This window comes from Tenrec ecaudatus, chromosome 16 (genome assembly GCF_050624435.1).
Source record: "Tenrec ecaudatus isolate mTenEca1 chromosome 16, mTenEca1.hap1, whole genome shotgun sequence".
Lineage (NCBI taxonomy): Eukaryota > Metazoa > Chordata > Mammalia > Afrosoricida > Tenrecidae > Tenrec > Tenrec ecaudatus.
The window spans coordinates 21,293,012-21,315,372 of NC_134545.1; the positions used below are offsets into that span (position 1 = coordinate 21,293,012).

At 52.7% G+C, this 22,361-nt stretch overlaps 1 protein-coding gene across 3 annotated transcripts; it reads left to right on the forward strand.

Annotated features, from left to right (window-relative positions):
• The first annotated feature begins 1,656 nt into the window (after nt 1-1,656).
• On the forward strand, nt 1,657-16,639 carry ZNF70 (zinc finger protein 70). Of its 3 annotated transcripts, none has more exons than XM_075534056.1 (2): nt 1,657-1,761; nt 8,310-16,639. In XM_075534056.1, the coding sequence occupies exon 2, from the start codon at nt 8,389-8,391 to the stop codon at nt 9,748-9,750; it is 1,362 nt and encodes a 453-aa protein (XP_075390171.1). In that variant the 5' UTR covers nt 1,657-1,761; nt 8,310-8,388; the 3' UTR covers nt 9,751-16,639. The 3 variants fall into 3 exon arrangements, with proteins under 3 accessions (XP_075390171.1, XP_075390170.1, XP_075390172.1); XM_075534055.1 differs by lacking the exon at nt 1,657-1,761 and adding an exon at nt 1,834-2,050; XM_075534057.1 differs by lacking the exon at nt 1,657-1,761 and adding an exon at nt 6,443-6,569.
• The last annotated feature ends 5,722 nt before the right edge of the window (nt 16,640-22,361 follow it).

Here is a 22,361-nt window from a genome sequence, read left to right on the forward strand (position 1 = left end):
GTGGACGTGCCCCCGCCTCCCTGCTCTTCCCAGACCTTGGGCCCCTGTGAGTCCGGCTTTCTCTGCTGTATAAAACAGGTTGCTAATACTCAACATGTTGACCACAGCTGCTGAGTCTGGGATCGTGGGTAGGAGTATGTATGTCTGTGTATATCTAGATGTATGGAATGGTGCTAATGTGTGCATGCATGCATGTGTATTTATGTGTAAGTATGTTGTATATGCACATTGTGTATATCTGTATGTGTGTACATATATAGATTGTGAATATGCATGCATGTGTATCCATGTGTGAGCATGTATGTATAGGTATCCATGCATGTGGGACATTGTTTGTGTGTAAAGGTGTGTAAGCATGCAAGTGTCTTCATGCATACACATGTGCATGTATTTATTTACACAGATAGCTCAGTGTAGGCATGTTGTGTGTGCATCTATATTTATTTTCACATATACATACATGTGTATCTGTGTGCGCATGTAAACATGTATGCATGTGCGTGAGCATACATATATAACTACGTGTACATGTTAGCATGTATCTGTATGTTGTGCATGCAAGCATTGATATGTGACACATGCGTTTAAGTTTGCATGTACATTTGTGTATGCTTGTGTGAGGGTGGCTACATGTGTAAGTGTATATGTATGTGTGTGAGGGGCCTGTGGGAGCTGTTGCAGACAGGAAGCACCTGAGACCCTTGGGGTGGGGCCCTGTATCCCCTTGTTTCCCAGGGGGCTCAGGCTGGTGGCCTGGCCTTCCTGTGACCCAAGGGGGTGGTGGGGGAGAAAGAGGAAACGCTCCCCCCTCCCTGAGCTCTGTGACCCAGAGAAAACCCTGAAGCCCAGGCTAGCCTGGGAACGCGCTGTGTCCTGGATCGCTATCCTTCCAGATAGCTGCTCAAGCTAGGATCAGCTTTGAAGGGGCAGGGAAGGCAGGTGTTCTTGGGGGTGGGGCCAGAATTGGGGAGAATCAATAATGGACGCCCCCACTGTGCAGAGTTCCCAGCCTCCACCTCCCATGCCAGGAGACAGCCCAGGTGGGCCAAGGGAGGGGCCTGGGTGCAGGGGAATTCTTGCCATCCCAGGTAGGACAGAGCCTCTGGGAGTGGGGTGAGGGTGGGCTTCAAGGACACACCCCCTTTCCATCCTCCAGGCTCCCTGAAAAGCACCCCAGCTCTCAGCAGCACGTGCTTTTGTTTCTGTTCGGCTATAGTCCAAGGTCTTGGGAGCGTTTTGCCTACATTGCCAGGCACCGCCACCTCACTCCCCCATATCGGACAGAACGTAGGAGGACTTTCGGTTCAGGATCCAGATCCACAGCCTGGGAAACCTAAAGAGGGTCGCTATGGGTCGGAATGGATTGAGCCGCAGGGGATGCGTCCTCATTGGAGTAAAACTGTTCCCCATTTCCCGCTTCCCCCCACCTCTCCTGGAAACTCCACACGCCCCGTGGTTCCCGGGCAGGCCCGCCTCAGTTTCCCGCCAGGCACTCCTGCAACGTAGACCCGCCAGAACGCGCGCTCAGCTGCTGCGCGCGCAGCTGCCGGCGGGCTGGACCACCGAGACGGGGCCTCCACGTGGCCTAGCGCGGCCCCGGAAGTGCCCGCGGAGGGCGGGGCCGGGCCCTGGGCGGCGGCGCGCGTCACGGCCGCGCCGACCGAGCCTCGTCGGCTGTGGGTTGGAGCGACTCAGCTGCGGCCCCGCCCCGCCGCCCCGGCCCCGCCCGCCAGGTGAGCGGCCCCGCCCCGCTTCGCCCAGGTGAGCGGCTCTGGGTCCTCGGCTGGTGCCCACCCGGCTCCCGCTGTCTGGGGCCCGCGGGGCCGCGCGTCTGGGGCCCCGAGGGGCGAGCGGGGGCGCGGGAGGAGCAGAGCCAGGCCGGGGGAGGGGTGGGAAGCGCGGGTTCCCACCTCCGGGATTTCAAACGTGCCCAGAGCCGCCGGGGACTGTGGAAAGAATGCCAGCTTTCTGTCTGGCGCGCAGGGGGGCCGGGATGAGCGTGCAGAGCCCCTCCGGAGGGAGCCGGGGAGACAGACCCCGCGTGGAACAGGTGGGTGGAGGGACAGGTGTGTTCCCGCAGGTACCAAGGAGGGAGGCAAAGACTTCAGAAATGCATGCGTGGCTGGCCTCCATCGGGAGGGCAACGGGCAATTTGTGGAGGCCGCCTCCCCCCGCCCCCCCTCGGGTTGTAGCTCCGTGGGTTCCTTTTGTTCCAAGCTAGAAACCTGCCGAGTTTTGTGTATTATTTATTTTTAAAGACTTTTCCTTGTGAATTGGGTGAAGATTTACACCATTCCAACCCTCCTGCCCACCTCTCTCATATACCAAACCACTGCCATGAGTCGATTCTGACGCCTAGACATCCAATAGGACAGAGCAGATGCCCCTGTGACTTTCTGAGGCTGCAAATCTCTCTTTTATTAATACTTAAAAAAAAAACCTACTTTTATTGGCGGCTCTTACATCTCTTAACACAATTCATACATTCCGATAATGTGTCAAACACATTTGCACGTATGCCACCATCATCATTTTCAAAGAGTTCTCTTCCCACTTGAGACCCTGATATCAGCTCTCCATTTCTCCCCCCTGCCCCCCACCCTCCCTCATGAACCCTTGATAAGTTATAGATTATTTCTTCCATAGCTTACATTGTCCTCTGTCGCTCCTCACCCACTTTTCTGTTATTCGTCCCCTTGGGAGGGGGTTCTAGATTAATCCTTGTCATCAATTCTCCCTTTCTCCCCCACCCTCTCCTAATCCTCCTAGTGTCTGTACTCTCCTTGTTGACCCTGAGGAGTTTTATCTATACTGGATTCCCAATGTTTCAGGCTCTTATCTGTACCAGTGTGCATGCTCTGGTCTAATCCGATTTGTAAGGTAGAATTGAGGTCATGATAGTGGGGGGAAGGAAGCACCAAAGAACTAGAGGAAAGTTGTGTGTTTCATTGGTGCTACACCGTACCCTGACTGGCTCATCTCTTCCCTGTGACCCCTCTGTGAGGGGATGCCAAGAGGCTGCAAATCTTTAGGAATGAGCCAGCCTCGTCCTTCTCCTTCAAAGGGGCTGGTGGATCGGAACTGCTCACCATGTGGTTAGAGCCCAGTGTGTAACTGACTCAGATGCAAGGGGCTTCAAAAAGGTTGCTGGAAAATCCATGATCTTTGCACTCCATTATAGCCCCTTCAGCGCTCGGCTGTCATCCAGGTTAGTGGTTTAAACCCACCAGTCACTCTGAGGAAGAAAGATGATGATGTCTAGTCTGATAAAGACTTGCAGCCTCTGAAACCTTGTGCGGCAGTTGTTCTTTGCCCTGTAGGGTTGCTATGAGTTGGAATCTCTCGATGGTGGTGGTTTGGGCTCCGACCTAAGTTGATATGTATCTAGGATTATCCTCTTCCAAAAAAACCACACTCCTTGCCATCGGGTCAATGCCAACTTACAACAACCCACTCGGACAGGGTGGAGCTGCTGTGAGTTTCTGGGACTGTAACTGGGAGTAGAAAACCCTGTCTTTTTCTCACAGAGCAGCTAGGAGTTTTGAACTGCTGACCAGTTCAGATTGCAGGCCAGGTTATAACTACTACACCACCTGGGCTCCTTTCCGCATTCTGGGAGGCTTCAAAAAGCTTGTGGAGCAATGGAATGGAAAGATGCTGGAAGTTTTGCTCAGCTGTATTGAAGCTCCTTTGTGCAATATTGCCCCCTGTTGAAGTGGACTTTGGGGGCTCATTGACAACACAGCCAAACAAGCCCAACTATCGTGAGAACCAAACGAAGGCGCCTGTGGGTAGACCAGCTGGCTGACACATTGCAAGAAGGGAGTGCAAGTGAGCAGTGCCAGAGGTAGTGGGGAGAGGAGGTCTGAGAAGAGACCCCTGGGTTTGACCAGTAGGAGGTCATTGCATGTTGAGCGAGTGCTGAGCTCTCCGCTCACGTTACGAGAAACAACAAAACCAAACTCACTGCCATCGACCCCGTGCCGGCTCATAGTGATCCTACAGGACACGACAGGGAAGAACTGCCCCTGTGGGCCTCCGAGACTGTGGTCGACTGTTGGAAACTCCCAGCTCACATTAGAGACTCAGAAGTTGTCGTGGGGCTAGACCTAGTCAGGATTTTCCCTGAGAACATGTAGCATCGCCGGAAGAATTGGCAGAAAAGGTTGGGAGGCAGTAGCTGGTTTCAGCAGGGCAAGGAGGTAAGGAATGTCAGCCGCTGGTCAGAGTTCCTCAAAGTATCACATGTGTAATCCCCAAACCACACCCACTGCCCTCATCCATTCTGACTCATTGCGGCCCCATATGGAGTTTCTGAGGCCATGCATTTCTGCAAGGGCAAACAGCCTCATCTTTCACCGGAGGAGTGGCTGGTGGGTTTGAACTACCAACCGTGCAGTGAGCAGCCCAATGCCTAACTCACAGTGCCACCAGGGGCTCCTCTAGATGGGTCTGTCCACCTCTTATGCGTGTTTGTGCATCAGTGGAGGCCTACCTTCTGCTGCGGTGCTGAAGGGTTTCAGCAGAGCTTCCAGACTGAAAGAGGAGAGGCCTGCTGATGGACTTCAGAGATCCAGCCTAGGAAAGCCCTGTGGATTGCAACAGTCTGCTCCATAACGGACCACGAAGCTGGCTCAGGCCTGGCCAGTGCTTTGATCCATTGGGCCCGGGCTGGCAGCGAGCTGGCTTGCCTCGTAGGCTGCTGATGATGGATGATGGCAACAAGCTCGACAGGGCAGGAGGGAGCCTGGGTTGGATTTGATGACGCTGAAGGGAAGGACTGGAGAGGAGGAGGGGAAGGTAGGGGGAGTTGAAGCGGGCAGCGTCTTTTGAGGGTGCTCTGGTGCTGTGCCCTTTCACACCTGGCCGGTCAATTGTGAACCAACCATGTATAATAGAGAGGAGTTTCTCTGTGGTTCTTAGGATCACTTTAGTATGCTTAGGATACCCTAAGCTATGGTGCTAGGATCGCCGTCCTTCTCTGTCTGCTTGGAGGATGACAGGAGATGTGCTGGGAAAGCTCTTGCAGGCACTCCATCAACACGTGCTGTTCCAGATCCGTTGTCTAGCACAACCTTTGAAAGTCCCAGCACGAAGCCAACTCATTTCTCCACTTGCTCATGTGTTTCTCCAGCAAAGCTCCGCCTGTGCACGTGGGCACGTGTGTGTAAGGGTGCTGCTGTTGTGCTGGCTGCTGGGCGGGGGCCCCAGGGTGAAGGAGCACAGTGGTGGGAGGGTCCCATGGATGGACTGATGTTCACCAGCCAGGGTGTGTGCTGGCATAGATGCGTGCCTGGTGTCGGGCCATGGAGGAGGCACACAGCCCTGCCGGAGACCATCAGAGCGCGGGGGCTAAGCAGGGAGGGATGTCTGGCAAGGGTTGAAGCAAGGGGCAGTGTGAGGCAGGAACTCTGCAGTCCTCAGTCAGTTCCAGAGACTGGAGGACAGCTGAGGTGGAAGTCTAGCATGTGAGGGACAGGCCTGAGAGGGCTAGTGAAGGAGGGAGACTCTGTTTTGTGTTGTTAGGTGCCGGAGTAGATTTTGACTCAGAGTAACCCTACGTGCCATCGAGTGAAACAATGCCTGATCCCTGCCAGCCTTGCAGCCCCTCCTCTGTGAGCCCATCGTGGCAGCTGCAATGTCCTTCCATCTCATTGAGCATCTTCCTCCTTTTCATTGACCTGCTTCTTTACCAAACATGATGTGCTTCCCTCCTGATCACATGTCCCAAGTATGTGAGATGGAGTCTTACCATGTTCTCTTCTTTTTGAATCATTTTATTTGGGGTTCTTGCAGCTCTTAGCACAATCCATACATGCATCCATTGTGTCAAGCACATTTGTTGCCCTCATCATTTTCAAAACATTTTCTTTCTATTTGAGCCCTAGGTATCAGCTTCTCATCTTTTTCCCTCCCTCCCTGCGCCCCCCCCACCCGTGAACCCTTGATAATTTATAAATTATTATTTTTTCATGTCTTACACAGACCAATGTCTCCCTTCACTCACTTTTCTGTTGTCTATCCCCCAGGGAGGGGGTTATATGTAGATCATTGTGATCGGTTCCCCTTTTCTCCCCCACCTTCCTCTTCCCCTCCTGGTATGGCTACTCTCATGATGGGTCCCGAGGGTTTTATCTGTCCGGGATTCCCTGTGTGTCCAGCTCTTATCTGTACCCATGTATATCCTCTGGTCTAGCCAGATTTGTAAGGTAGAATTGGGATCATGATAGTGGGGGGGGGGGAGGAGGAAGCATTAAAAAACTAGAGGAAAGTTGTACGTTTCATCAGTGCTACACTACACCCTGACTGGCTCGTCTCCTCCCTGAGACCTGTCTGTAAGGGGGTGTCCAGTTGTCTACGATGGGCTTTGTATCCCCGCTCCACACTCCCTCCCTATTCACATTGATAGGATTTTTTAAAACCATGTTTTCTTCTTAGGACCATTCTGGCCGTACTTCTTCCAGGATGGAGTTGTTGATTCTCCTGGCATCCCATGATCTGTGTAACATTCTTTGCCAGCACCATCGTTCAGAGGCATCTCCTTATTCATTGTAGGCATCAAGAAATAGGTACGAGGTCATCACTTATGAGGGACATTACATCATCAGGTTTGGGGCTTGTATTGTACGCTAGCCTAAGGAGTGACTTCCATGCTAGTCTAAAGAGGACCGCAGTTCAAAAAGAAAAAGATTGGTACTGGTTCAAGCCAAGCCAGCAGTACCAGGAAGGAAGAAAGGCCAGGCACTCTGCTGTTGTGAAGATTACAGCCGAGAAACCCTCCATAGCATTTCTGCATCGGCACTCGCGTCACCGTGAGTTGGCGTCCACCTGGTGCCAGTGGGCTAGGTTTTCCTTCTTGTCCATGGAGAGAATGGCCTGGATGGAGAAGGAGAGCCCGAGCCGCCAGCTGCTATCCAGTCAACTCCGGCACACAGCAACCCACGTGTATGAGTGGTCCTGAGCACCACACGGTGTTCAGGAGCTGATTTTTCCTGGTGGTGGATTGCCAGGCCTTTCTTTTGTGGCACCTCTGGGTGGACTTGAACCACCATCCTTTCAGTTAGCAGCTGAGCATGTTCACCACTGACATCATTCAGGAATTCCAGAAGCTGGAGGTAGGTGGCCAATTAAGAGGTGACATTGAAATAATCCTGGTAAGAAGTAGTAAGACCTGAGCCACTGTGCTAGACTGAGCCATCTTGAGAAACAAAACCACGGATCTATCAGCTATCAATCAATCAATCAATCAAGAAATGGCCCACAGTGGGCGTGCTTAGTTCAAGTTCTGTGGGTCAGATGACCTGACTTGTGTAGCTTTCAGGGACTAAGATGGCAGGAACGCCACAGGCTGATAACAGGCGGCAGAGGAGGATGCATCCAAGGTTAGTAGTCATGTGACTGGAGAGGTGAATGAATCCAAGGTGAAGATCAGAGGGCAGGCCACTGGTGATTCTCAGCGTCAACAGGCAATATAACCAACTGTTGGCTCAAGTCCAAAGAACTGGAGGCCAATGAGCCAAACCCAGCAGGATCCAAAGCCAGCCAAAAAGCAAGTAACCGTTTTCATAGTATCCTTTGATATAGGAAGTAGACTACACTCCTGAGGAAACTGCCTTTCAATTTCATTAGGGCAGAGACCTGAGAAAAGCAAACTATCCCATCTTTCACCTACGGAATGGCTGGTGGGTTTGAACTGCTGACCCACCACCAGGCCTCTGTGACCTAGTGTACGAGGGAAGGAGTCCCTGTTTCCTAACAACCTTCTCTCCAAGTCTTTCAGTAAGCTGGCTTCTCGCTGCTTTGCCCAAATGACTTCACTATCCTATCTCATCTTAGGTCATTAGGAACTTGATGGCAGTGGGTTTTGGTTTCTTTTTTGGCCATTGCTTCTAAGCACCCTTTAGATACCACTTGGAACATTTGATCGTGTCTGTTCATTTGGACCCTCTGGAAGGTGTAATATTAGCATGCTTGGTAGCTAATCAAAAGGCTGGCCATTAGGACCTATGGAAAGGTACCCCAGAAGATAGGTCTGACAATCCCCTTCAATAAAAGCATCCATTGAAAGTCTAGTGGAGTCTGCTCTGACATGCATGTGGTTACTATGCGGCAGAACTGACTCAACAGTGGTCTGCCTTGCCATTGCTTCTGGTAAACCAACCTTGTCTGTGGTTTAGCTAGGATGACCCCAGAGTCAAGCTTGTGTCATGTACTTATTTTTGTGTTGTCACCACAGTGCCAGTCTAGAGAGGAGACATACAATAGGCATTTATTCGCCAGTGTTACAGTGTCCCTTGTTTTCCTTCCAGGTGTGAGACTACGTGAACCTGTCATAAGAGAAAAACACTTTTGAAGAAACACAATCATTGGAGCGATCCTTATTTCACAATGGAAGTCCCTCCCGGAGCCGCGTTTACAGAGATGTTTGCCTTTGGGGACAGGCTGGAGATGCAGCAAGAGCTTTTCCCGGAGGAAGACCTGGGGATGTCTTTTCTTCAGGACCGAGGCTTGGAGCACATGGCTGTCATCTACAAGGAGATCCCGCTTGGTGAGGAGTGTGAGGATTATGGGGGCAATTTCAGTTTGTGCTCCAGCCCTATTCAGCATCAGAATATCTCCCTAGCCCCTAGCTTCCAGGATGATGAGCTGTTTGACCAAACCTTCCTCCAGAAGCCAGACCTCAGCCTGTGTCAGATAGTCCACCCTGCAGAAGACTCTGGCAAGAGTGACGGCAAGAAAGCCGGCTGGGCACGCGTGGGGCTTAGCAACCCTCACAGAGTGGACCAGCCAGTCAAGCCCTATGTGTGTCGGGAGTGCGGGAAGGCCTTCAGCCAGAGCTCCCACCTGCTGAGGCACCTGGTGATCCACACAGGGGAGAAACCCTATGAATGCTCTGAGTGCGGGAAGGCCTTCAGCCAGAGCTCCCACCTGCTGAGGCACCAGGTCATCCACACAGGGGAGAAGCCTTATGAGTGCCCGGAGTGCGGCAAGGCCTTCCGCCAGAGCTCTGCCCTCACACAGCATCAGAAGACCCACACTGGCAAGAGGCCCTACGAATGCAGGGCCTGCGGGAAGGATTTCAGCCGGAGCGCCAGCCTCCGGAAGCACGAGCGCATCCACACCGGAGAGAAGCCGTACCAGTGCAAGGAGTGCGGAAAAGCCTTCAACCAGAGCTCAGGTCTCAGCCAACATCGGAAGATCCATACCTTGAAGAAGCCCCACGAGTGCGAGCTTTGTGGGAAAGCCTTCTGCCATAGGTCCCACCTCATCCGGCACCAGAGGATCCACACTGGGAAGAAGCCCTACGAGTGTGAGGAGTGTGGGAAAGCCTTCAGCCAGAGCTCCAACCTCATCGAGCACCGAAAGACCCACACAGGCGAGAAGCCCTACAAGTGCCACAAGTGTGGGAAAGCCTTCAGCCAGAGCTCCTCTCTCATTGAGCATCAGCGCATCCACACTGGGGAGAAGCCCTATGAGTGTGGCCAGTGCGGCAAGGCCTTCTGCCACAGCTCAGCCCTCATCCAGCACCAGAGGATCCACACTGGGAAGAAGCCTTATGCCTGCAACGAGTGTGGGAAAGCTTTCCGGCATCGGTCGGCCCTCATTGAACACTACAAGACCCACACCAGGGAGAAACCTTATGAGTGCAATACATGTGGCAAATCTTTCAGGGGCAGCTCACACCTTATTCGGCACCAAAAAATCCACGCTGGGGAGAAGCCGTGGCAGGAAGAACATGTAGCAGAATAGGCTAGCTGTTACTGGGCAGAGCCCGTGTCTGTTTTGCTCTCTGTAAGACCCCCACCTGCCTCCCTGTCAGCAGCACCCAATGGAGGCCTTCTTATTCCCGTGCTTCTAAACATCCATAGGAGAGGAGAGCCCTTGTGGCACCCAGTAAGGAGCTCCATGCTTGGCAGATCATGGAGTGCATGGGCGGCTGGGGCACTAGCAAGGTGGTGGAGATGTAGGCCAGCTGAGAGAGAGAGTTGGTTTATAATTCTTCCCTGAAGCCTATGAGATTGCAGTTTTCCCTCTTGATTTGCTTCTCCCAGAATCCAGAAGGAGAAGAATACACAAATACAGAAGTAGAAAGTGGAGGCAAATCCATGGAAATATCAGATATGCACTTTAATGCTAGGCCTCAGGGGGCTGTTTCAGCAGGCTGGGCTCACAGCCCACACCAACAGAAGAAAACCAAATTCTAAGGTAGACATTTCAGCAGGCAAAGTGGAATTGGCCTGGGTCAGGCCCTCTTGGGACAAACAGCAGGCTAATAAAGACAAGAAGGTTCTTGGAAGGATTGGTTTTGGGGCTGGAGGCTGGGCCTGTGCGTCTGTGTTACAGGACAGCTTCTCTCAGAGGCTTTCTCACAATGGGAAGGGAGACTGCTGGTTTTAACTCGGCCTCCAGAATAAGCCCTCCACAATACCCCTTGAGTGGGAGGACATCAGGGCACCCAGCAGCTCTTGTCCGCATGTTGGGGTGGGGAGCAGGGGGAGGGGGCTGTAGTTCTGGAGTCAAAAGCTCTGAGGTCAGATTCCAGCTATGCCCATTCCTCCCAGCGTGATGTGCGTGTGTGTGCTCCATGTCTCTATCCTGCACACACTCAGGCCCCATGTTCCTTTTCGAGTCCATCCAAATTCCTCAGGACCCTACATCCCACCAGTGCAAGAGGCCCAGGATCTAGCCATGTACTTCCAAGGCCTGGCATGGATGCCCCACGCAGAATGAGTACACACTGGAAAGTGCTTTGGAATTCGAGTCGTTCCAGATGGTAGCTGTGGATGGAGACCCTCGTGGCCCCCTCTCACTCAGAGATGTTGCCTTCAGACTGGTGGGGCATCCCTGTTCTATTCCCCCCAAAGAAGGGGTTTGCAGGAGGGGTTGATCCTTCAATCAGGCCTTCCTGCATCCCTTAGGTCTGCACCTGGCTCAGGTCTGTGCGTGTGTGCTCCATGACCCTATCCTGCACACTCCCTGATACGTTCCTGCATCTTCCTTTCCACTCTGCAGTCCACCAGCAGATGCCGGAGGGCTGTTTCAAGAGTGCCATTGGGGGGGCCCATCAAGACCAATTACAGCCACACCCCCAGAGCTGGGCCCAGACATGGCACGCTCTGAAAGTCTCCTAGAGGATTACGGTGGATAGCACGGTCAGGTTGTCTCAGTGCCCCCAGGGTGACCTCTGACAATGTGTCTGGCGCTCAAGCGTTAGGCCACAGGGGCTCCACAGAACTAGCTCAGGAGGGAGCAGCCTGTTACCTGTGTTCAAATTTCTCCAAAGTGTATGACCAGACTCCCAGGCAATGCCGATCTCAGCTGATGAGAAGCTTGACGTGTGAGTGGTGTGTAGTTTTGATGACAAACAGGGAAAATAATAATAGTTACTTAGCAAACGGGGGCAGGGTAGGGCATCCCAAGTAGGGCTGGTGGGCTGTGATGGGCATGCAATGGGATGGCATGGGTTGGGATGGGATGGGGGGCCGGGGAGGATTCCTAGTAGCTCAGATGCTAAGAACTGGAGAGGCTCCTCTGTCCACCTCGTGTGACTCCGTAGAACAGGTAGCCAGCAGTTCACATGTCCAGAGTGTCATCTGGGGTGCCCTGCTCCAGAGGCCATCAGTCACTTACCAGGAATAAAGACAGAATGGGATACTTGGGTTAAGGTGCTTGGCAGTGAACTGAAAGATTGGCTGTTGGTCAAAGCTCTCCCAGCAGCAACTTGGAAATCCACTTCTGGAGACTGGCTGTTGTAAACCCTACAGAGCACTTCCCCCTCCCCCCACGGGCCACACTAGCGCTGTGTGTGATGACAGCTGGGAGAAATGCAGAGGTCCCTTCAGCTCGGGCCTCAGGACATCATTCCAAGTGCACCCCTACCCTCCAGCCAGCCCCTCTACAGGCCTCCCACCTCTCCCAGGGCACCCCAACCAGACTGACTTCTTAAAGCCTCACCTTGCACATGCCACCATTCTACACCAGCCTCACGCCACCTCTGAGTGTGGTGTGCCCGCGGAGTTCACAAAGCCCTCAGCCAGAAACCATCCCACCTCACTCCAGCCTGGCCTCACAGGCTGGCAATATGCACTTTCGCTCCCTCTCCCCATGACCATTTAGGAAACAGTGGAGTAGGGTAATCCCGGTTCTGAAGGGTTAGGGGCAATGTTTTCAAGTCACGCAATGTTTTCAAGTGCGCAACTGCTAACCCAAAGGCCAGCAGTTCGGTCCCACTTGCCGTTCCTTGGAGAAAAATGAGGCAGTCTGCTTTTGTCAAGATTTACAGCCGTGGGAGCCATATGTGGCAGTTCTAACCTGTTCACCATGGCCCCTGGGGTTGGATTCGATTAGATGGCAGTGGAGAATGGGCACTAAGGGTTAACAGACTCATGAATGTAGGAGACGGATTCCTTCTGAGCAGTTTAGCCTCTTCACTGTCATGCTTTTAAAAAAATACTTTATCTAGATGTGTAGAAAGTATAGTTGTATATGAGATTGCCTTCTGTATTATTTTCTTCCTCGGATATAGTTTTATTTTTGGTGTTTTATATTTCTTTTCTATGGCGGTGGTGTATTGAGCTGTTTTTGAGTATTGTACAGGAGGCCCGATGACGTGCTGGGTCATGAGTTAGGCTGCTCACTACCAAGTTAGTTGGACTCCACTGGCTTCTCTGTGGGAGAAAGACGGGCTTTCCACGCCTGTGAACAGGTGCAGTGCTACTGCGCCCTATGAGTCAGAGTAGGATTGATAGTGAGTTTGAGTGTTGTAAAAACTGCAAGTCTTGATTTATTCACTGATCTAATGGTCAAATTATTCATAGTCTCTTTTTATGTAATGATCCTAAGATGAGCAACCGAGATAGAATTACTGAGGTTTCTGTCATTTCCAGTATGTGTGGGCACTTGGATCGATACTTTTGGCAGCCCTCTGGAGATTTTGACACATGGTGCTTTTTGTTACTGATGAATGCCCACGTCATTCCTGTCGATTTCTCTCCGCACTGCAGTGCACAGTGCCTCTGAGTGTCGACACAACTTCTCCGCCGTGGGCATATTAACCCATCTCCACATAGGTAATACTCATGTACTCTCAAGAAAAGGCCTTCCCTTCATCAGTTCTCTGTGTGAGTGGAGCCCTGGTGGTGTGACCGGGAGGCTGTGGGTTGCAATCGCATGGTCAGTTCAAAACCACCAGCAGCTCCGCGGGAGGAAGATTGGTCTTTCTGCTCCTGTAAGCAGTTGCAGTCTCAGACACCCATCGGGGTTGCTGTGAGCCAGCATTGACTCGGCGGCAGTGAGACGTGTTAAGTAACCTCTTTGATTATTGGAACCTATGCTCTCACGTCAGGGTTCTCATCCTGGGCACACAGACGGCGTAGGACTCCGTAGAGGGCAGGGAGTCCAGGGGTTGGTGGTCCCGGGGATTGCACAGAGCTGTAAGGGGGCCTATATGCTGCAACAGGCCAAGCCCCTGGCCGATACCTTGAAAGTTGGTGGTTGAAGTCCACCAGCTGTTACGAAGGCGAAAGCTGAGACGTCCTGTAAAGATTTACTGCTTTTAAAAAAATTAATAGCCTGGGAAATGCTAGGGAGTTTTCTGTCTTCTAGGGATGCTATGAATTGTCCTGGGATGGGCCTCTAGCATTAATCCTCTCTGGAAAGAGCTCTGTGGTCCCCCCACTAGCTGATCTGGTCTAACTGTAGTCCCATTCTGTGTGCTTTTGTCTTTTATGATTCCCTCTCCTGCCCTAATGTCTGCTCTTGGATGTATGTTTGTTGCTGTTTTAGGCATGTGGTTCACTTAAGTCTTTTTGTTGTTGTTGTTGAGAAATAGGGCATTACTTGTCCACAAACAAGTGCTGTGATATGGGAGCACATATAGTTAATAGTGACATTGAAAGCCCCTCCCTCTGCCTCTTCATGCCTGTGATTTGTTCTACTTTTCCAACTATGAATAGAAGCCCCTCGCTTTTCTTGAATTTGCATGAAATAATTTAGTTTGGCATTTCCTCTTTAAGCTTGTGTATATATTTTGCTATATATCTGTAACTTATTATGGCAGATTGTTGGGTTTTGTTTTGATTCTGTAATTTTTCTTAGAAGTGCTCTAACAATATTTTTTAACAGTAAGACAATTTAAAAAAATCATCTTAGAAGTTTAACATCTATCCAGTCATTTCATCCAAAAGATCATGCTCATTCTTTTTTCCTATCTAAGGAACCCTGGTGGTTACGTATTTGTCTGCTAATGGGCAGGTTAGTGGTTTGAGACCCCAAGCCACTCTAGGGCAGAAAGATGAGGCTGTCTGCTCTCATAAAAACCTACAGGGTCGCCATGACTTGAAATCAACTCTCCGCAGTGGGAATTTAACCACAGTCCCAGGGTCATTTTAGGTAGACTAGAACACTGGCCTTGTGCAGGGTCAGCACAGAGCTTTGCCCCAAGCCCACTCTCCACACCTTGAGCCTCTGACTTCAGGGTCTTCGACTGTCACTTGGGAGGAATGGTGACCCCCTTACAGCCTGACGGGGCTCATAAGGAGTGAGGAGTACAAACGTGGCTGGAAAGCTGTGACGTGCAGTTAACTATTGCACGGTTAGCATCCTGCCATGTTTTAGTTTTTCTCTTTTTCTTACTCCCAAAGTTCTTTCAACACAACTCAGAATGTGACCCTTTCGGAAACACTGCCAGATATAAAATACACTAAGAACAAAGCACCCAAATTCCCTGCCATTGAGTCCATTGTGACTGCTAGCAACCCTATGAAATGGAATTGTCCCATCTGGACAGAAACAGGACAGCCTCATCCCTTGGCCTTGGTGAGTTCAAAACATTGATCTTGCAGTGAGCAGTGCATCACTGAACCTCTGCCAGCAAGCCACCCGAGTGGAATTGGGGTGCAGCACTTAGGGCATGTGATAGGCTATCATTGCACCCTGGAGTACAAACACCTAGAATGCTGGTGTGGCTTGGCTGGAGAACCACCTCCATTCCCACCTCCCACTCCCCTTGCTGCCTCCACCTGTCCCAATGACCTGCGGTCACCTCTGCTCCAAGCGGCTGCCTCCTCTCCATGGTCTGGGTCGCCCTCTGCTGGTGACTGGCCACAGCTGCGTGGCTCAAGTGCGTGGTCTTCTCAAACCCTGAAAGTCCCATCTGCTTCCTATCAAGTCACTGCCCACACACAGACCTAGCGCCCCTGGGATTTCGGAGACGGTCAGTCTCCACGGAAGTAGACAACTTCATCTTTCTCCCACAGGGTGGCTGATGGGCTCGAACAGCCAACCTTTCTATTAGTAGATCAATGCTAAACCTGCTGGTCCACCAGGGCTCTCAGGCTGACACGTGCTGGTGGGGAGTGACGGGGCATGGTGACCCCTTCGGGGTTAGTGGGATGTATGTGCATATCGTCTTACAAATGGCAGTTGGAACCAAAGGCTCACCAAGGCCTTCCTTTCTTACTGGGGGCCCATCTAAGTCTCTTGGGGTTCTGCTCTGAGCCTGGAGGGTCCGCAGACCTTGATTCTGGGAGGGAGGGCCCCAAAGACTTCCCCAGTGGGCAGGTCTGCAGGCCTCCTACCCCCATACTTCCTGGGCTGGAGCGACCCCACTGTGTCACTGAGCTGTAGCCCAGCCCTATCTACCTCCTGCCCTTTTCCTCCCCAAGCGGGACTGGAGACATAGCCACTTCCTAAACCTTCTCTTTTGCCCACCCCACATTCTGCTCCTTGATTTTAGCCTAAAGCCCCTGCCTTAGTTGAGGCCCATCCACACTCTGGACACCTGCTTGGACCTCAACCACCCAGAGCGAGGGTCGTATGGTACTGCCGTTCCCTCGTCCCACAATACTGGCTCTTGGTGAGGCAAAGTGTCAGGCCCTTAGACACTCCCTGACCTGACCCCTAGTGTCCCCTCTCACAGCTCCTACACCCAGCACATTGCGGGGAGCCCATCCCCACCATGGGGGGAACCCCTTCTTTAGGAGAGCATGGTGGATGGGGGGGAATGACCCCCCCCTTCTTGCTCTCCTTTCCCCCTCTTCTCTGTAACATTGAACTTACATTTTTGGTGAGCGTGTCCACAGCCAGACACGCATCCCATACCGGTGATTAAAAATGTTTTATTAGCATATATTTCCCATATCATATAATTTCATCATTCAGTCAAATTAAGAAAGTTTGTACAATCATCACCACAATTTCAGAACACGTTCTTCCTGTACTTGTTATTAGCTCCTCATTTCCCCCCACCCTCCCCTGCCATACCCCTACACACATCAATCCAGTTATTGTCTCCAGAGCCTGCCATCCTGGGTTTCATATACAGAAACTCATGCACAACACAAACAGCAAACACTAACACCAACGAGTAAACAAAACACACACCTCAATTGCAAAGAAAGCAGAAAACACTAAAAACAACTTTAAAATGAGTCAAAAGGGAGCTACAATGATAATAAGTCTTACATTGTAACCTAACTCCGGCTGCCATAATGCTTTCTGTCTACCAGCAAGACTACTCACACCCCTGGGCTGTATTCCGAGGGGCTTCACCGGAGGATTAATCCCCATGTGGATCCTGCAAGTGGATTTTGGTCTTCCACTCTCATCCATAGCCATCTGTAGACCAGCTCTGCTGCCATTCCCTCCTCTGGATTTGGATTTTGTTATTAAAAATCCTTGGACCACACAGGCTGGTGTGCTTCTTCCATGTGGGCTCGGGCGATGCCTCACTGAGATGGCTGCTTGTTTGAAGACCAGCCTTTAAGATGTTATTCTCTCTGATAGCCAGACACCGCCTGGTTTCCTCAGCACACTTCACTATAGCGATCTCGTCCTGAGCAGGGCCATGTCATAAGAACAAATTGCTTTTACACCGGGGCTAGAATTAAGCATGACCCCCAAATCCATACAGGCCATTTTTGAAAGGAGGACTGTACTTGTGGGTGAGAGTCTATTCAATGAGCCAACCTAGTATGCAGCTAAAAGATTATTTGGGGGGCAGTGTCAGGTCAAGGTTTAAAGACTTTTTCAGGGCCACGGTCTTGGGATTACCTCGAGTCCAGTAACTGGTCCAGTAAGTCTCTCTCTGTGTTTTGTGTGTGATATTTTTGAAGAATATGAGGGTATGTGCCACATTTAACCCCACTTTAAAAAAATCAGGATCTGTCTACTGTGTCTGGATTAGCTTTTTAGAGAAGGCTCCTCTTCTCCAGGCCCTGCCGAGGCCCCGTCCATGTCCTAGGTTCCAGCATGCAATGGAGATGAGAAGGGAGAGAGGGTCCAACAAAGGACCCCTGCTTCTCATGCCCCCTGGTCAGTATCATCTCAGCATCTGGCACATTATGTGAAGAACCAAACCCACCATCACAGCCCATTAGAGTCCCCAGCCAGCCTAGAGCACCGAGAAGAGCTTCTCCCTGGGGTTTCCGAGGCTGCACATCTGTATGGCTCTGCGTCTTTCTGATAGCGGGCAGTCTTGTCTGTCTCCCATGGAGCAGAGGCCTGGTGGGTCCCAACCACTGACCTCTCAGCAGCTAAGTTCTTTGACCATCGCCCCACCAGAGTCTGTGCCTTAAAAAGCTGAAGACCAAACCCACTGCTGCTGATTCGGTTCTGACTACGGCGACCCCGTCGGACCGCAGAAAGCTGTCAGTCTTTATGGGAACGGGCTGATGCCTCCTCCTGAGGAGCAGCTGGGGAGCTCCCACTGCGGACCTTCCTTTTGGCTGCATCCAGGGTCCTGAATGTGGGACTGAGAAAGCACCCTCGGGTGAGATCTCAGGACTGGCCACCAGAGGGGGGCATGCGCCCGGCAATACCACAGCCCTGCGGTGTTTTGGGGCGCGCGCGTGCGCGCGCGCGCGCGCATGTCCTGGGCTGCCCTCTGTCGGCTGCGCGGGGACCACCCGTCTTGTACACCCTCCATCTGGAAGGGCTCACGGACAGGAGGGCGCCCGAGGGCGGAACGCGCCACGCTTTGGAGTGCACCCTGCCCAAGGCCAGCCAGTGCGGAACCCCCCAGCCCCCAGAAATCCAGCCAGAAAGACGCATCCGGAAGGCCGTTGCGGGGTGGGGATGGGGGACGGCTTTCCTGGTCAGGGTGCTTGGGGCCCATCCTGGCGTCCCGACGCCCTGCTCATTAAGAGATTGTGGTAGGTGCAGGGGCGAGCGGATTCCACGAGGGCACAGCAGATCCCACTGAGGTGGGCGTGCAGAGAGCAGGCCACAGGTGCAGACGGACAGCGTTGCGGGGCCACGGGGGACCACCTCAGAGGCTGCGAGGTCAGGATTCTCCTGATGCCCAAGCCTCAGAGTCCACAGCACAGCCATGATCTTTCTGCATCAGCCTGTGTGGGCGGGTGCTCAGACATCCAGCTACACACGCACACGCGCACGCACACCACCACCCCTTTCCCTGTGCGTCCCGGGGCAGGCGGGGAGGACCCTGACAGTGGTCATGTAAGGAGCGCTGGGCAGAGGAAGGGGACCTGCAGGAGGTGGCATGGCTCTGGCCCGGTTGCTGGGTTTCTGTGGGGCCTATTATGACCTAAAGCCCCACCTCCCTTGTTTCCACGCAGGAGCTGGCCTGGGGCGCGCGGGGTGTGGGTGGGGGGCTCAGAGACTCACTCCAGGCTGGGTTTGGGGTTCAACTCTGAGCTGAGTGGGGTGGTGGGATGCTTGAGAGGGGTCCCAGGAGGCATGCAGGGGAGGGACCTGCCGCCCAGCTCCGCTGCGCAGGAAAGCGAAGGAACAGGAGACATGGGGAGCGCGTGGGGGGCCTGGGATCTCGTGGTCCTGGGGAAGCTGAGACTCAGAGGCTGCAGCGGGATCAGATGGAGGGTGGGGCTCCGGAAACTGGAGCTTCGAGTTCAGTGTGGCTCCTTGAAGGGATAGAGCAGGGGTCCAGACAGTGGTGTGTGTGTGTGTATGTATGCGTGTGTGGTATGGGGTGTGTGTGGTGTTTGGTGTGGTGTGTGTTTGTGGTATGTGGTGTATGGTGTAGGGTGTGTGTGTGGTGTGTGGTGTGTATGTATGTGTGTGGTATGTGGTGTATGTGTGTTTGGTATGTGGTATGTGCGTGTGATATATGGTGTGTGTGTTTGGTGTGTGGTGCGCATGTGGTATGTGGGTAGTGTGTGTGGTATGTGGGGTGTGTATGTGGTGTGTGATATGGGGCGTGTGTGTAGTATGTGTGTGGTATGTAGTATGTGTGTTTGGTATGTGTTGTGTGTGTGGTATGTGGTGCATGTGTGTGTGGTGTGTGGTATGGGTGTGTGTGTAGTGTGTGTGTGGTGTGTGCGTGTTATGGGGTGTGTGTGGTGTTTGGTATGGGGTATGTGTGTGGTGTGCAGTGTGTATGTATGTGTGTGGTATGTGGTGTATGTGTATTTGGTATGTGGTATGTAGTATGGGTGTGTGGTATATGGTGTGTGTATGTGGTGTGTGCTATGGGGCATGTGGTATGTGTGTGTGGTGTTTGGTGTGGTGTGTGCTATGGGGTGTGTGGTGTGTGTGGTGTTTGGTGTGGTATGTGTGTGTTTGGTGTGTGGTATAGGGCGTGTATGGTGTGTGGTGTGCGTGTGGTATGTGGTGTGTTTGTGTGTATGTGTATTTGGGGACTACTGAGTGACCCCCAGAGAAGCTGAGACTCAGAGCCCCCCAGGATCACATGGGTCAGGTGGCTGATGGGCTCAGAACTCCATGTACTGGGTGCTGCTGTAGGGGTGTCCCCTGGACTTGTTTTTTTTTTTTTTACATTTTATTAGGGGCTCATACAACTCTTATCACAATCCATACACACATCAATTGTATAAAGCACATCCGTACATTCTTTGCCCTAATCATTTTCAAAGCATTTGCTCTCCACTTAAGCCCTTTGCATCAGGTCCTCTTTTTTTCCCCCTCCCTCCCTGCTCCCCCCTCCCTCATGAGCCCTTGCTAATTTATAGATTGTTATTTTGTCATATCTTTCCCTATCCGGTGTCTCCCTTCCCCCACTTCTGTGCCGTCCATCTCCCAGGGAGGAGGTCACATGTGGATCCTTGTAATCAGTTCCCCCTTTGCAACCCACTCACCCTCCACTCTCCCAGCATCGCCCTTCACAACCCTGGCCCTGAAGGTATCATCCACCCTGGATTCCCTGTGCCTCCAGCCCCCATATGCACCAGTGCACAACCTCTGCCCTATCCAGTCCTGCAAGGTAGAATTCGGATCATGGTAGTTGGGGGGGAGAAAGCATCCAGGATCTGGGGGAAAAGCTGTGTTCTTCATCGGTACTACATCGTACCCTGACTGACCCATCTCCTCTCCTAAACCCCTCTATGAGGGGATCTCCAGTGGCCTACACTTGGGCCTTGGGTCTCCACTCTGCACTTCCCCCTTCATTCACTATGGTATATAGCATGATGCCTTATACCTGGTCCCTTTGGCACCTTGTGATCGCACCGGCTGGTGTGCTTCTTCCATGTGGGCTTTATTGCTTCTGAGCTAGATGGCCGCTTGTTCACCTTCAAGCCTTTAAGACCCCAGACACTATCTCTTTCGATAGCTGGGCACCATCAGCTTTCTTCGCCACATTTGCTTATGCACCCAGTTGTCTTCGGCGATGGGCTACTCATAAATGCCAGGAACGGTGTGCATGGGCCAGGGTCGAAACACTAAGGCCTGATCATTCCGAAAAATGGCCGGGATGCGGAGGAGGAGACCCCCGCTGCCTGTCCAGTGGTTCTGCCAAGCATCCTGCAGCTCATAGTGCACACAGATGCCCCGTGTCCCCTCAGTGCCCCGTCTCCCAGGTGTGCTTGAGAAATATGCTGGTGTACACAGGGGCCAACCAGAAACAGCCCAATGTCCACCGCGCCCAGCCCTAGTCTGGCAGTGCAGAACTCTTGTGCGTAGGCCAAGGTGTCACTGGGCCATCTGCTTGCTTGGACCCAGAGTCCCTTCCTTCAAGGAGACAGGGCACCACACATCCAGCCTAACGTTGGGCATTCCCTCCGAAATGATGGGGCAGAAGGAAGTGTGCTCCACAGGCCTCAAGGATGTCTGGCTCTTCTGTCCCCTGTCTCTCCCCCACCCCCAGGGTCAGGCCACACTGGCCTCTTAGCCGCCCCTCTAACCTGGCAGGCTGCTCCCACATCAGGGCCCTTGGGCCTGCTGGGAGCCTCCTCCCCATGGAAGGACCTCTTCCTTCATCTTTCTCTCCCCACCCCCAGACTTTCATGTCCATGTGTGTAGATGACAAAACACATGTGTACGCTATTCCCGGTCTCTGAATCTGTATGTGTCTCAGGATTCATGCAGTGATGGCTCGGTTCCCCCAGGAGACTTCCAGGGGTGGTCCCTTCAGGATGCACACACTGATGGTCCCTCTCAGGACATATACAAGATTTCCCTCCAGATCCAGGCTATGAGTTTTCACGTAGGATGCATACAATTACAGTTCCCTAAGGCCATGTGACAGGAGGGAGACATTAATCCAGTGAGCGCATCTGAGTTTATCTCAGGGGTTTTATGGGGCGTAAACTAAGAGGCCATTGGACCGCGGAGATGCCAATGGTCAATCTCTCCTCTTAACCCACCAGCCACTGTCAGGGGAGACGAGAGACTGCTCCCATAAAGACCGGCCGTCCGGGGAGCCCTACAGGGGTCTCGAAGAGTCGAGGCCACTTGGTGGTTTGCTTTCGGATTCTCCTTGTATCCGTCACTTTCTGGGATGAGCTCATGGCACCTCACACAGTGTCGAATGCGTTGTATGTTCCCGGCCTGCCACTGGGCCTTGGTCTCAGAGACCCCTGCTGTGTGCCCAGGGCCGACCACAGCCACACTCGGGACATTGGTCCTGATACACGAGTCCCCATGGTTCGAACGGCAGGCACAGAAAAAAACATCCAGAACCCTGACACAAAGCCATTGGGACCCCCCAAAGCAAATTCTTTCCTCTTGGGGGTGCACGCACACAGCATACATGTGGGGGTGGGAGTAAAGGACCTTGTACATGCCTCTGCCCAGCCTCTCCTGGGGAGCGGACCCAGCCATTGGGCTCTGGCAGGGCCTTGGGGCCAGGAGTTTTAGAATCTTGGAGCTGGGCAGCCGGGGCTGCCCAGGAGAGTGCTTGGCTAGGCTGTACACCCTCTGTGAAGGCAGACAATGATCTGTGAGTCTGGGGTGCCTTGGAACATTCTTAGGGGCTGTGACGGACACGGACAGGATCGCCGCCTTTCAGAGGAATGACTGTAGAGGCCACCAGAGAGCACTGTGGACCTGTGCTTCCCTGTGTGAGTGTGTGCGTCTGTGTGGGACCGTGTACGAGCCTGTGTGCGTGCGTGTGGGGAGAGGATGTGTGCGCGTGAGTGTGTGGG

Coding starts and splice junctions, on each gene's coding strand:
- ZNF70 (XM_075534056.1), top strand. CDS start 8,389: ATGGAAGTCCCTCCCGGAGCCGCGTTTACAGAGATGTTTGCCTTTGGG.